Consider the following 14,838-nt stretch of genomic DNA (forward strand, 5'->3'; position numbering starts at 1 on the left):
TATTCCATGCTAGGTCCATATTTAGAGGATGTTATTTTAAAAGACTAAACCACTCTTGAGCCATTTTAGGCTCTTAGTATTCAAGACACAATGACATGCAAGAACTCAAGAGGAAAAAAAGACGAAATCACGACAGCAACATATGTGAGTTGCCATGTACTAAATCTTTAACTTTCTTCTTAAAAAGATAAGTAGACCAAGTTCAGGAATAAAGACTCATTCACATGACAAAGCTCCAGCACATGCTGCTCTTTTATACTGCACTGGCTGCTCCAGCTACTTCTGCACTTTCTGTCATGAATTCAGTAGCATCACTGAATTGCTTAGGTTGAAAAAGACCTTTAAGATCTCCAAGTCCAACCATTAACTGGTTTTCATTCCAGCTTTTGCTTCCAGATTCTGATTTCAATGCAGTTGGTGGCAGCAAGAGAAAATCAGAACGCAACAAAATAGGGTGGGGACCTGTCTCCATGTCCCACTGTATTTTTATGTTCTGAATGTGAAGTCTAAGAAACATTTGTGATACAGGAGGACCACTGCACCAGACCGTCCAAACAGATTAAAATAAAAATTAGCAACCACCCCAAGGGTCTAGCATATTGCAGTTGTAACTTCTCAACCAAAACTGGGAAATCTTGAATTTCTTCTCTAAGCCAGTTATACTGAACATTTGTAATATTTGTTTTTATTTCTGACTCCAAGTTAAATAAAACCTGTATTATTTGCTATGACTAAACATTATTTGCTATGCCAAACATTTATAAAACCTGAGTGACCACAGAAAATTCCAGTTCAATTCAGCCAACAAGTAAGAAAATACTGAAATATCATTAAAATGTGCCTTTATTTTTCTATTATAAGAGAATTCTCCATAAACCAAGTTGACTCTGTTTTACAAGACTTTCCTCCCAATATAATAAATTTTCAAGATTATCATGAACAGTGTAAATCTGTAAATTACACTTCTTGTTGAGGGCTTCATCAATGTTTCTTCAGTTGTTGTAATCCTGGAGAGCCTGAGCCATGAAAAGCTTGCCCAGGTTCTGTGCATTGAACTCCTTAATATTCTGGCAGTAGGTATTAATTTGACCTGTCAAGAGGAAAGAGTAAACCCTTGTCAGTTTTGAAATTCAGAATGACACACCAGAACACAATTTTTCAAAAGCAAATGTGTATGAATCACTGAGGATTTATGGAGAAGACACTAACTCTGCTCGAATACTCCACACTTAGGAATTTTATATTTTCAGGATGCCCAAATGTGTTTGGGAAGAAGAAGAAACTAAATTAGGAGAACAGGTAAACTGGTATGCTCAAAAAACCCCTTAATTTTCCAGCAATACTACAAACAATTTCTGAAAATACATATGACAATAAAAAGAATAAGCAATTATTGCTGCTGAACTGAAAGCTCAATCACATTAATTCTTCAATTTAGCTGCTCTAAAAATTCTACAAGACTGAATTTCAGTTCTGTTCTTATGCATATGCTTTTTCTATTAAAATATTTGCAAGAATTATTTTTCAGCAGCACACTGAAAATCGTGCCATTTCTCTCTGACATTCTGCTAGCCTTTTTTTCTACCTAACATTTCACTTTATTTCAAAAATCATCAGGGTATGAAGATTTGTCAGTGCTTTACAAATCAGATGTGCCCATCAAACATTTTTATACTCTTCCAGCTACAAGTTATTTCCCTTGTTAGCTACGAACAGCTAAACCTGAAGCCAGTTTAATCAAAATTAAAGCTGTTTAGAAGGCCAATAAACTCTCGATTTAAAGCTCTATTTGAGAAGTTTTTCAGTGCCTCAGAGACAAAGACCTAAGTTTTATGCTTTATCCACAAACTTTACTTCATCTATGTTGAAGTGGATGCTTTCAATTCTTCCCTTGACTATGGTAAAAGAACAAACAAAGAAAGTGCTTTGGCTGAAAACTGTCTTTTCCTTTAAGTATAATAGTTTTCAATTCCTTCTCTCGTAAGGGGTGATTCATCCTAAGCTTTCACTTTCATAAAACACACGTCTACACATATACACTCTTCAGTTGCATTTATAAGCTCTGCTAGAGCTGAATATTTAAATACTTTAATGCTGCTAGGATTCAGTTACTGCTAAAAACTATAAAAACAATAGGGTTTTCTAAAAGATTAGGAGTAATAAATCAAGAATATTCTTTCTTCAAAACACAGCACTTATTATCAGTGTGAAACTATTAAATATTAAAATAATAATCTCTTGGTCACTTTAAAATTCAGGTAATTCAAATCCACTTTTTTTTTAATGCCAAACCACTCTTTGATGTACCGTACATTACCAGGATTTTGAATTTTCTCTCAGTACAAAACAAGGTGATAGCTATCTGATCCAAAAAGCCTGCTACATTTAAACAATTTGCTTTCTCATGACATTTTCCAAACTTATTTTACTTAGCAGTGCAGCTAGGTTGCCTGATCTCTCTTGTCACTGTGAGGTTCCAGGTACAGAACAGGCACTGACAGTGATTATGCCTGCAGCTTACCAGTGAACTGAAGAAATTGGGGGGTGATATCTCGAACTATCTATGCTTTGTTCCCATTTATATTTTCCCTCTCCTGGTAGTGCAAGAATATGGGGATAGTTTCCCTAACTCTCTGGCCATATAAAACAAAGAAATTATCTCCAATCTATTTGAAATTAAAAGCAAAACCTCCTCAGCCACTGCAACAACCAGTTTAAACCCCGAATTATTATCAATAACTTGGGGCTGCTGTCAACTGCTCTGAATCAGAAGTTCCAGCCCAAAGAGCTTACTCCTGAGTCTTGTCTGTACAGCTCCTGAACTTCTGGAGCTGAGGGAGGGGCTGGAGCACAAGTGAAGGGGGCAATTACACCCATTCATGGAGAAAGCCTTCCCCATGGAGCATTTCTCCATCTCTCCTTTAAAATGTCAAATTTTCAATATCAAGGATAGGATGTGGAATGTTACCAAGCGAAAATATCATACCACGATGGCAAAAGTAATAAAAACTTAAAATGCTTTCAAAGGATACAACTGTACTTTTCCCCACAGCAGATAGCCTTTTGTTAAAAGGTAATTTGAAAGCACTGCTAAACATTACCTGCAATAAGGAGTGACTCCATTCTTGGAGGTGGTTGTGGTGGTTTAAAAAGTTTATTGATGTCCTCCTCAGGAAGAGGGGGCTCTCCTCGGCTCTGACGCTGTATATTTTCTTGCTGACGTCTCTGCTGATACTGAAAACAAAACAACAGAATCAAAATGCAGCAGGACTTAAAAAGCTGCAAAAAAAATTCTTTTCAGATGTTTTCAAGAAACTAGCAGGTATATTTTAAAAATTACGTTTTTTTAATGCAATTTAGGTTACTACAAACAATACAATGCAATTCACAGTTTATTTCAACTCACAGGCAACAAGGCATTCCCCATCCCACACACTGGCACCTTTAAGAGAGATAATGGAGAATCATATAGTACTGAGGCAGTGGGGCTAGCTTCTAAAATTTTTCAAAGATAAACACTGTATCTGATGGAAAGAATAGAGCATGGCTGAGAAAGGCCTCTATTGCCCCCACACAATAGAGAAAAGAAAGGGTGGAGTATACAGGTATGAGAAGCCACCACCTCGGAGAGTTGCACAAACCAAAATTCTCCATTTTATGTAAGTTAAAGGTCAAAACAATATTAATGTGAAAGGGGAAGAGAATTTGATTAAGTAAGGTATTTTAAGCCAAAAAATATTAACTCCAAACTGAGAACAAAGTGGTGGCTGAAACCAAGCACAATGGTTCATTTCTCCATTAATATGCTAGAATAGCAGCTTGTAAAAGTTTTTCTGCTCTATATATATTAAAAAAAAGTTGTTTTCCATACTTCTCTTTGCCACAGAGATTACTTAAACTTTATAAAAATTGAGACAAACATTTCTGCAGCTATCAGATAAACATTTGTTCTTGCAAAGCTCATAAATTCAGGAACTATGTGAGATTTCATACTGTATGTGGCAGTGAGGATTTAGTTATAAACTTTGTCTTCAAAGTCTCACATTCAACACAAGAAAAAAGTCTTTAAGGACACAAAGAGTACAGAGTGTTTTCTCTTGCTTACTTAAATGTATCTGTGATCCAATGAGTTTGAAAACAGTTCTTACTTGGTGGCACAATCAAATGAAGTAATTTTTTTCCAGTAGTAGAGACAAATACATGGTTTTGGACAATGTTAAAAATAAAATCTGAAATGCCCATATTTGTATGTGAATTGCATGCAGTTTCTTCTTTCTTTGCATTACCCCATTCACTTCTCAGCAGTCTGCCTATTATTCTTTATTGAAATGGCTTGCTCTTAATCACAATTGCTCCATTCTAGAAATGAAGTTACGACCACTAAGTATGCTGCAATGAGCCACTACTAAGGCAGCTATAGTTAGTAAAGAAATTAGTGAGACACCATGGAACCTACTTTGCTCTGCTTTTCAAAATAAATAGATCCCCCTGTTATTAACAAAAACCTTTGAAGCAGATGCCATCTTTCTATTCAAATTAGGCAATAAGGGGAAAAAAAATTCTGAAGATAACATGCATGAAGCTTCTATGTCCTTGGGAATGCCATGGCCAGGACAGACCACTGATCATGTGCTGCTTCCCTAAAATATACCCTGTCCAAGCTACACTTTACTTATGTGAAAAAAAGCAATTTTGATTTTAAAACATTCAGTGATGAAGTCTTTTACATGAACAACAGGTGCCCTTTTTAATAATCACTTACTGTGTGTAGCAATACCTGCAACATTTTATCTTAAAAGTGATCTGGCCCATTTTCAGTTGGCCAATACTGAATCTTGTCATACCTCTGTCTGCTAGATAAAAGAGCTCAAACTTATTCTTCATGCAGGTATCTCTTGAGTAAGCAAGTAACTTGTTAATTTATCACATTATATGAATTCTGTTCACCAAAATCTTCTCTCTAGGCTTTCAAATAATTCTCATAGTGCTTTTTTCCAATTTACCACCATCCTCCTACAGTCAGACAGAGCACTGCTTTATCTGTGCAGCAAGAGCAAAGAAAGCAATACTGTCTTCAAATACCAGAATAGCTAAGGTTGGAAGGGACCTCTGGAGGTCACCTTGTCCAACTCTTCTGCTCAAGCAGGGTCACCTAGTGCTGCTCTTCATACTCAAGATTCTCTAATCAATGGATTTTAATTCTAATTCTCTAATGCTTGGGATTTTAAAGAGGCCCTTTGGCACCAGGAATTGAAAGTCAGCATCACCCAATCAGCATCACTATTTATTGATACTAAACATGACTCAAATGTCCTTTTCAATCAGAGAACAGTCCAACTTCTTCACAGTTCACTGGACTATGCTTTATTTCTAGATGCATGACTACATATGATGGTACTAAGACACAGTTTGGTTTGGAGCAAAACTTGTAGTTTCTCCTCTTTCATTTACTGAATCTCTTATTCCTGTGTCCATGGTGTATTTATAAATTATTTTGGTTTATCCTAAATCACTAATAAACATGTAAAATAGCTAAATCCATACCATATGTCACTACAAGTGAATTCATTTGGTAATTGCCCACTGACTAACCCATTTTAAATATCTTCTTGTAGTGGGTTTGTGTAGCAAGATTTTGGTAGCAGGGGGGCTACAGGGGTGGATTCTGTGAAAAGCTGCCAGAAGCTGCCCCCATGTCCAATATGGCCAACAGCAGCTGGCTCTGAGATGGACCCACCACTGGCCAAAGCCAAGCCCAACAGTGACAGTACCTCTGGGATAAAACATTTCAGATGGGGAAAAAAAGCCAGCCAAGAGAGAGGAATCAGAATATGTGAGAGAAACAGCCCTGCAGACACCAAGGTCAGTGAGGAAGGAGATTCCTCTGCAGCCTGTGGTGCAGAACATGGTGAAGCAGCTGTGCCCTTGCAGCCCATGGAGCAGAGGAGCAATGTGAGGGGATCTATCCCTGAGGAGGAAGGAGCAACAGAGATGTATGATGAACTGACCACAGTCAGCATTCCCTGGCCCCCTGCACTACTGAAGGGAAGAAGGAGAGAACATTGGGACTGAAGCTGAACCCAAAAATGGGATGGGTGAAGGGAAGGTGTTTTAAGATTTGGGTTCATTTCTTCTCACCCTACTCTGATTTGATTGATAATTAATTGAATTAATTACCCTAAGTCAAGCCTGTTTTGCCTGAGATGGTAATTGGTGAGTGATTTCTCCCTGCCCTTAGATCAACCCACGAGACTTCTGCATTTTTTCTCCCATGCCCAGCTGAGGAGAGGAGTGATAAACTGGCTTTCTGGGGCATTTGGCACCTAGCCAGGGTCAACTCACCACACTGCTTAACAGGTGTATTTTTGAAAGATCTTGCTTAGATCCCAATTCATCTGTCTTGGAAAACACAAGCCAAACTGTATTTTGTGGAAAAAAAAATGCTCTCATTTAAGTTTCTCCATGTTACCAACCTGATGTTTCTGCTGCTGCTGCTTGCTTACGTTCCTCAGGTAGGTATTGTATTTAACAATGTCTTGGCTCATCTCATCCACTCTGTCCATCAGCAGCTGCAGGCTCTTCCCAAGGTGATTACTGAAATAGGAGAAACAGTCATGAAAGATGAAATTTACTACAAAAAAATTTAAAATTAAAAATTCATTTTGTCTCTTGACAAGTATTTCTGATCTAACGACACCATTTGCAAATTTTTAAGTTCCTGATTATCTTTGTTCATACATTTATTTGATGATACTTTACATGGCATCTCCTCCTCTAGCATCTTTGCCTCACTACAAATACCAAGTTTAAGTGTTTTGGTCTTTCCAGAAACCTCCCACTAATGAAAAAACAATGCCTTGCATGAATTTACAGTTATTAGAGATGCAGGTCACACAGCTAAAAGAAAAATTCTGATGCTTTTGTGACATGCAACCCAAGCAACATTCCAGGAGATGTGCTCAGTGTTTGGTTTCAAATTTCTTTTTAAAATTCACTAGCTGAATTTGGTTTTGCACAAATTTTTAATTATCCCTCTGTTAAATATTATTCTGAGTAAGAACAGTTAAATATTCTTCAGAACTCCATCTCATTAACCATGCCTGGAAGTTCAGCAGACACGGTTTGATCCTAGCTGTTGAGAGGGAGTCTGTGTCCTGTCCGGCCAGCTCCACATTCCATACCATAGGCAACATGGAAGCAGCAGGCTGGGCGTGTCCAGCTATGCGATCTACTGCCTTGGCCAGACAAATGCAGTCTGTTAAACAACTTTTATTGTTACCATTTTTAGCAATGCATTCAGTATTTTGCAGGAATGTTCAATTTAAGGTATACCTTCCAAGTCAAAGTTTTGGAAGTTTTTAGGTTGGTGCCCATGGAGACATTCTCCTAAATTGTGTTTACGGGGTGGAGCAGTAAAAGAAGGCACTTTCTGCTCTCTATTGATCCCTTTGATCAGAAGCTGTTTTGTTGGCTCTGTTGTCCTACTTGGCTGATGACCAACAACTCAAAAGCTAAACTCCATCCTTCTCTTCCTCAACTGAAATCTACTAATAATCATGAGAGTTTCTTTCCAATTTAAAGTTTGGTGCACATCAATGTGAGAATCACACCCTTCAATCATTGTTTCACCATGTTATCTGAGATTCTCTCTTCTTTCACAATGCTTTCCTATCATCCTACAGCCTATGGACTGGAGAAACTCTAACTGGAAGACACAGGCATAAAGTCAAAAGAGAACCACACATGCAATACGGTGCACATCCCTAAGTGTAAATTATTTCCAGAATCCATAGAACTCATAGCTGGAGACAGAAGCTGATCATGCTCTTAGGAATACCTGCAGAGAACAGAGCTGGAGACACCCTTATCTCTGAGCGCAAGGACAGCTGTCTCACTCACTGAGCTGCTCACTGAACAAAGGTCAGCATCAGAACTTCAGACCACAATTTATTTACAAGCCAGAGTGTTAAATCGGACTTGTGTACAGAGGCAGATGGTGTGGAGTATTTCAGCTCCACAGCAGCAAGAAAAGGTGCCACTATAATAATTATTTTTAAACTTCTTGGGGCTTTTTGCTTGAACATTTCAAGCACATGATATTTAGAACTGTGGAATATTGCCATGGCCAGGAGCGTGCATGTTTTCAGTTTTTTACAGAGTTTATATTGTATGGAGTTAGTGTTTGGAACTGGATATTATCAGAAATGCCTGTATAGGTATATACTAATAGCCTTGTAAGGTATGTGCACAACAGAAATACATAATTATTTTACAGATAGTGTCCATGTGAAATATAGCTGGTTACAAAGAATGATTTTATGTGAATCTCTTTGGGACCAGCTTAGTACAACAGAGCACAGAAACAGAGAGTTATTGTCAGGAGTTGCAGTAACACAGTGTTTGCTCTCATTGCCAGGGCAACAAAAAACAGATAACTTAAACAGATGTGAACTGAGACATGAAGTGATAAGTATGCTGCAAATACAGAACCAGCTTTTCCCTCAGTTCTCATGTGGCTGATACCCTTTTTTGCTCCATCTCTTAAAAAAATAGAAAGACAAATAGGAAGCAGTTTGTAAAAATGCATATGTATGATCTCTAAGGAAGTTTTATTCAGCTGAAGTTTATTCTGCTGATACTTTGGAAGTTAGATCACATTGCTCCAGCCCATAACACTCATCATACACCTAATTTGCTCAAGGGGTGCTTTAGGCACCTCCATACATTGTGCATTCCCCACAGCAGATCTCAGAGATCACACTGCCAGGTACCTAAATGCCCTCTATTCATCAACACAATAAAAAAAAAAGTTTATATATATATATATATATTTTTTTTTTTTTTTTTAAATTGGTGCCAGTAAGTGCTGCTTGCATCCTTATCTAGACTCACCTCCCTACAGGACTCTATGACTGTCAAGTGTAGACAATGCAGAGCTCAGCACTTGTATTTTTTGTTGTTCTGCAGGGATCAGTAATAAAGAAACTGCTATTTCAATGGCTGCATTTCAGTCAGCAGATTCAGCAAAAGAGTCAATTAAACTAAGTTTACATTTAAATTAGTGAGGAATGCAGACCAACAGGAACAGACCTATAAAGGAAAACAGCTGGTGCTGAGAAACCAATGGCCATGCTACATGTGTTTGGAGGGGTTCTTATCACTGCTTCTGACATGGTCCAGTGATCTGCAAGTGGCTGAGGCACAGTAATTATCCTCCCAAAGCCTTTTTTCAGTTTAGTTTCATCTGAAACAAATCAAGTCTGAGATCACACAGTGGTGATGACCTGATGGCATTCTTGAATTGAACTAGAAGACAGCTCCACCTTAAGACAGCACCAGGAGACCACCACTCCTCTGGTACAGTGAATCTTCATGGAAGAAAACTATCAGCTTTCATCACAAAATCCTCCCTCTCACATGGGAACTGTGTTCTTCTTTGTGAAGGAATATAGAAAAGAAAGGGGGGGGGGGGGGTGTGAATTAAAAATCAGAAAAAGTACCTGCCATGTGAATCTAATGAAGAATAATCTAATGTGAGAACACTCCTTCACCACAACTGTTACCAGAATCATGGATCTGTAAGGAGTGACCCATAGAACTCCTGGAAATTTAAAATTTGAGACTTATCTGTGTAGCTTAGATAGCATAATAAAAAATGCCCCAAAACACATAACATACTGCCAAAAGGAAACTGTCAAAGCCTCTTTACATCATAAAACACACTAGAAACTATAGTCTGGAAAGCAGTCTCTTGAGCTGTGCATTCTTTCTCTAACAGCCTTACATGTGATGGGATGTAACTGTTTACCCACAAGGGCAAACAATTGTTTAACAATTGTTTAACAGTTATCAAATACAAGGATCAATTAATTCTGAGGGTGAAAAGTAGCAACCTGTGAGCAGAGTAGCCTAACCTGCAGATAACACTGATGGTCTTTCCTGTTTTGTTCTTCCTGCTGGCAAGCCCTGCAGTTGGCAGTGATGGAATCTAGCACCCACAGACAGAGAAAGCAACAACAATACATTAACTGACCTCACAGATCACTCACTGCACAAGGGCATCCTCGTAGGATACAGATCTGGCTAAGAGACCTGAATGCAAGCCTTCCTCTTCCCAAGGGAGTGTTCATACCACCAAACCTCCCTTTGCAGATATATTTTAAGGAGAGCAAAGGTCCAGTTCAGTGTTGCCAGAAAAGGCAGTTTAAGAGGTTCCATCAGCATCTCCCTGCCTCTCCCTCTTTGCCCACAGGTTACAGCACTCTGAGCTGTATGGATTCAGCTGTTTGCGTGGGCACACTTCAAACTCTTTCAGTGAAACAGTCCACTGTAAATGCAAAAACACCCCCTGTTGGGGTTTCTATTTTTTTGGGGAGGCAGAGGGGAAGGCTGGAAGGGAGGAGTGGGAGTCTGACTTTTTCCATCAGACTATGCCACAAAAGCTATTTGTACAGCCATATTCTGAAACAGATGAGGAAATAAAAATCTTTGAGGGTAGGAGGGATGTAGAGATGAAATGAGGGTAGTGGGGAGAAACAAGACAAACAGCTGGGACTGGAACCTCAAACTGGCTCTGCTTCTGTAGCATTCATAATGGGGAGCTACACATGAAGCCCATATTTACTTCAGCATCTTTAATCAGAAAAGGACTCCAGACACACTTGCTAAAGGTCTGAAACACCCAAAATGAAGCTTCAAGTCAGACACCCAAGCTTCAAAGGGAAGCAGCGATTCCTGTGGCTCCCAGTGTGCTCCCAGTGCCCATGTGCTGCTCACTACTTTGCCTGTGTCCAGGCACAGCTCCCGGGCTCAGCTGGCACAGCCCACGGGTGCATGCTGGTCCACGAGCCCGTGGCCCTGCTCCTCTGAGACCCAAGTCACGGTGCTGCACCCAGGCACCAAATTTTGGGCTATAACAATCCTGAAGCTGGAGATGTGCCAAAAAGACAGCCCCCTAAACTTGCCTACCATTGCCATAATTGGACCCCCTTACATATTTAATTTTATTTTGCTTGTACCATGGCTAAGGAAGATGAGAACAAGGGACAGCAAGAGGAAGCGCTGGAAAATGCTGTATCTGCTGCTCATTTTTTCCACTTTCCATCAGCTCCACTGAGGCCCCCTCTCATCCACTGCTTTTTGGGAAAGGTGCCATCCTGGACAGAATTTTCCTCCTGGTGGGAACAGCTTTGGGTGGATTAGAGAAGTACTGCTGGGCAGAGCACATCTTTTTGATTAAAAATGTGTAAGGTACGTTCCCACCACTTAGCAGAACTTGTTTACATCTCAGCATTTCAGCCCGAGTTCAACCTGTGTTGTTTAAGAGGGTTTTGTTTGAATGAGATATGTAAGTCAAGAGTCTTGAGTTCCATTCTGTTTTCTATTCTGACTTTGATGTGTACCTTTGGGCAACACATTTACTCTCTCTATGTCAGGTTCCCCCACCTGCAAATTAGAGATTTTCATAATTATCTAAATAATCCGTTAAGCACATTGAGAGTTTTGAATAAGCAGTGCAATGTGTAAAGATTAATATTGTTTTTAAAAACCAAAGCAACCCTTCTTATGTTACTTCTGCAAAAATACTGCATCTGATGTTTGAAAAATATAACTGCCAAGTCGATGTTAGTGCAGTAAATGTTCAGCACATGTTTGCTTCTACTGACGCACACTATTAGAAAAATTGCTTGAGACAAATTGAGATATTATAGAACAACCCTATTATGAAGCTAGACCACAAAAAAGCTTTTTTTAATTTAAACTAGATCATCAATAGAATAAGGAAGAGATGGATGAGAATGAGAAAGTTGGTTGTAATTATTTCCCTGCAGATCTGGAACATTATCTGACAGGATTTTAATTCTTGAGTCTCTATCAAAAGACTGGCAGTACTCCAAGGTCTTCAAGACATTTTGGTCCTTAAGGGTAGCAGGATAACTGTTTGAGCAAGAGGCCTTTACTTGCTATTACTTGCTAACCCTGTGCTAGTCTGCCTTCAATCTCTTTGCCTAGAGTACTTGAGTCAATTCATATTTCACAAGAGAAACACAACTTTATGTCCAAAAAAGTAAATTACTATATACAATTATCACAAATATACTTCAAATGGAGAAAGGTACTAAGGTGAAAGCAAAGTGTCTCAAATAGGTAGAGCTTTAAACTCAGACAAGGTGGGTGCTGAACAGGTGAAAATCTTGATGAAGCAAACTCTCCAGAAGAGACAAACTATGGGTAAATAACTTTATGGCCAAAATCATTGCTTCAGAGAGTATAAAAGTTCAGGGATGCTCCCAAGGAGCCAAAAAAGCCCCCCAAAAGCCCAAAAAATTAAATACTCCAAAGAAATAAAACAACAACAAAACTCCAAACAAACAAACAAACAAACAGAAAATCAAAACAAAAAACCCCACAATCAAACAAAACAAAGACAAAAAGCAAAAAACAAGGCCAAACCCAAAAAGTAGCTTTGAAGTTACTGTCAACAGCAAAGTTAAGTGAGGAAGATATGCACCGAAATTAAAAGCTGTTATCTGAAATGTTTCAGCCTAAACTGCTGAAAGACAAAAATGAGGAAATGTGAAAATAAAACTCCAGAGTAGTGGAGCTTTGAACTCCCTACTTCAGGTAATATATGCTTTGACAGAGTAGCCTTCATAGCTGAATTCAAGTAAACACTAGTGAAATATTTCAGCAGCCAGAATAAGTCACCTAACCTTGAATAAACAAGCATTAAAATGCTTTAATTTGCCACCTGCTTTGCCAGTTATACCAATATAAGATGTCATTGAATGTAACCTGCCTGGTAACTAAAAGTAGCTATCAAATATTAAACAAAGGACATATACAAAAACCCCCAAACAACCCAGTGGAGTAATTCCCAAAACTTTCTCTCCTTCAAATAAAACTAAGCACCTTGAGCTCCTCAAAGAGACCAGGTGAGCTTCAAAAATCTGCCAGGAAAGTCTGTTTTTAGTTTTGGGCTGGTACTTCTCTTGTTCACCTCTCATTCCCTTTACTGATACGAAGACCAACACAAAAGCCTGTCTTGCACCAGACATTTAACACCAGAACGGAAAGTAATTTGTACAGTTCTTATCTTTTATCTTGAGTCAGGACAGTGGCACAGAACAGTTACTACATAAGACCTAAAGCTGTGATTTGTCATCTGTTCAAATTGCTTTCCATTTCCAGAATTGTATTGTGTCACTAGCAGCCCTTACTAGATCCAGGGTGCCAGGTAGTCCCAGACCTTTAAAGGAGGAAACCCAAAGAATCAGCCAAGTGCAATGCTGCCAGGCCACCTGGGAACCTTCTATATCCTCAGCATGGTCCTCATTTTCACCACAAAGTGATAGAGCTCACAAGAAATCAAACCATTGTCATCTCCTACATCCAGTCCTCACCCTCTCCTCAAATGGGAAAAGTTTTGTGATCTTTGACCAAGAAAATGACTTCTGGAACACCTGCAGAGTCAAGCACACTGAGTATCTCAGCAAGAATTCTTCACTTCATTAATATAAATGTGCAAAGTAACAATTTTACTGGACAGAATTATTGACTAAGTATTACTTGTGGCATTTGTAAATACCCCAGCAGAGTTCAACCCTATACCCGTTCTCTCTTGATCACTTTCTCTAAAAGCTGTCAGATCCCTCTGAACTTCCACATAAGCTCAAGCAGATAAAGTGGAAAATTTCTGCTAACTTAGGCAACAAGGGACCACTAGAAATACGTATCTATTAACTTCAGCATTACATGATGGGGGAGGGAAGGGGAGCAGGAGAAAAAAGGAAAAAAAAAAAGGCCACTAGGATCAGAATCTTGATGCCAAAGTGAAGTGTTTTACCTGAAAAACCTATTCATTAATTCAACCTAGCTTCTACATGCAACAAGATACACAAAACAATGCAGTATCTCATTATTTTGGTCAGACCAATAATAATCCAACTGTATTGTGCTGTGTAAGATTTAAATACCGCCAAATTTTTGATCATACTGCTAGAAGTCATGCGTAATTTGTTATCAAAAACGGATTATCAGGGCAAAGTGCTACAAGAAGAAAAAGTTATTCCTAGACAAAGTTATGAGAAGATCATTTTAGAAACTCTTGAAACAATTTCCGACATCATGAATGCCGTCTGTCATGACAATCAGGGGCATTTTTCCCAGTTTATCAGAGCCTTTATTATTTCATTTTCAAATTCATCCTGCTACCAAAGAAAAAGAAATGCAATTTCTTTTTCATTAAAATAATTTATGTAATTACTAACAGGATATTTTAAAAAACCTATTTTTTTATAGATCTATTTGCCTGAAATTTCTGAGTGCCCATATTTTCTTGAAAAAACACACTCTGAAACATTTCTACATTTCAAGCACTGCAAGTATATGAGGATAAGAGACTGAATTTAGTCCTGGAATCTAATGCTACAGTTTTACCATGCAGTTTTTCCTTCAGCAAAAGAACATGAAGGGTAAAGTGTTAACCCCATTAAAAGTCAAGGTAAAGCTTACATGGACTGTAACGAGACTGGGATTTCACCCAAGGTGTTAAACTGTGGTTTGGGAAAGCGAATAAAAGTACATCCATTACTGTAACAAGTACTTACCTGCTAGCCAGACTGAGCAACTCATGTCTATCGGCTACTGCGGATTTCTTTTCCAGTTCCCACAACATCACATTGATCAGGTATGAATTCTTAATTACAATAGGCACTTCTTCAAACATGTTTTCATATGCAATATTTGCTTTTTTCAAGCTGTGAAAAAAGTTATGGAATATTTACTAATATAAACAGTATCTCTCTTATTCTCTTTGTTGAATTGTTGCTCCAACAA

General features: G+C 38.5%; 1 protein-coding gene across 1 annotated transcript in view; it reads right to left on the bottom strand.

Annotated features, from left to right (window-relative positions):
- Window positions 1-825: 825 nt before the first annotated feature.
- The window catches only part of EIF3H (eukaryotic translation initiation factor 3 subunit H), an 87,350-nt gene continuing 73,337 nt past the window's right edge, over window positions 826-14,838 (bottom strand). Inside the window, exons 5-8 of the mRNA XM_059865619.1 lie at window positions 14,610-14,759; window positions 6,474-6,594; window positions 3,102-3,234; window positions 826-1,090 (exon numbers count right to left, since the gene is read on the bottom strand). Coding sequence (XP_059721602.1) covers window positions 993-1,090; window positions 3,102-3,234; window positions 6,474-6,594; window positions 14,610-14,759 — 502 coding nt within the window. The 3' untranslated portion in view covers window positions 826-992. The remainder of the gene's footprint in view (window positions 1,091-3,101; window positions 3,235-6,473; window positions 6,595-14,609; window positions 14,760-14,838) is intronic.

Source organism: Haemorhous mexicanus, chromosome 1 (assembly GCF_027477595.1).
Source record: "Haemorhous mexicanus isolate bHaeMex1 chromosome 1, bHaeMex1.pri, whole genome shotgun sequence".
In the NCBI taxonomy this organism is placed as follows: domain Eukaryota; kingdom Metazoa; phylum Chordata; class Aves; order Passeriformes; family Fringillidae; genus Haemorhous; species Haemorhous mexicanus.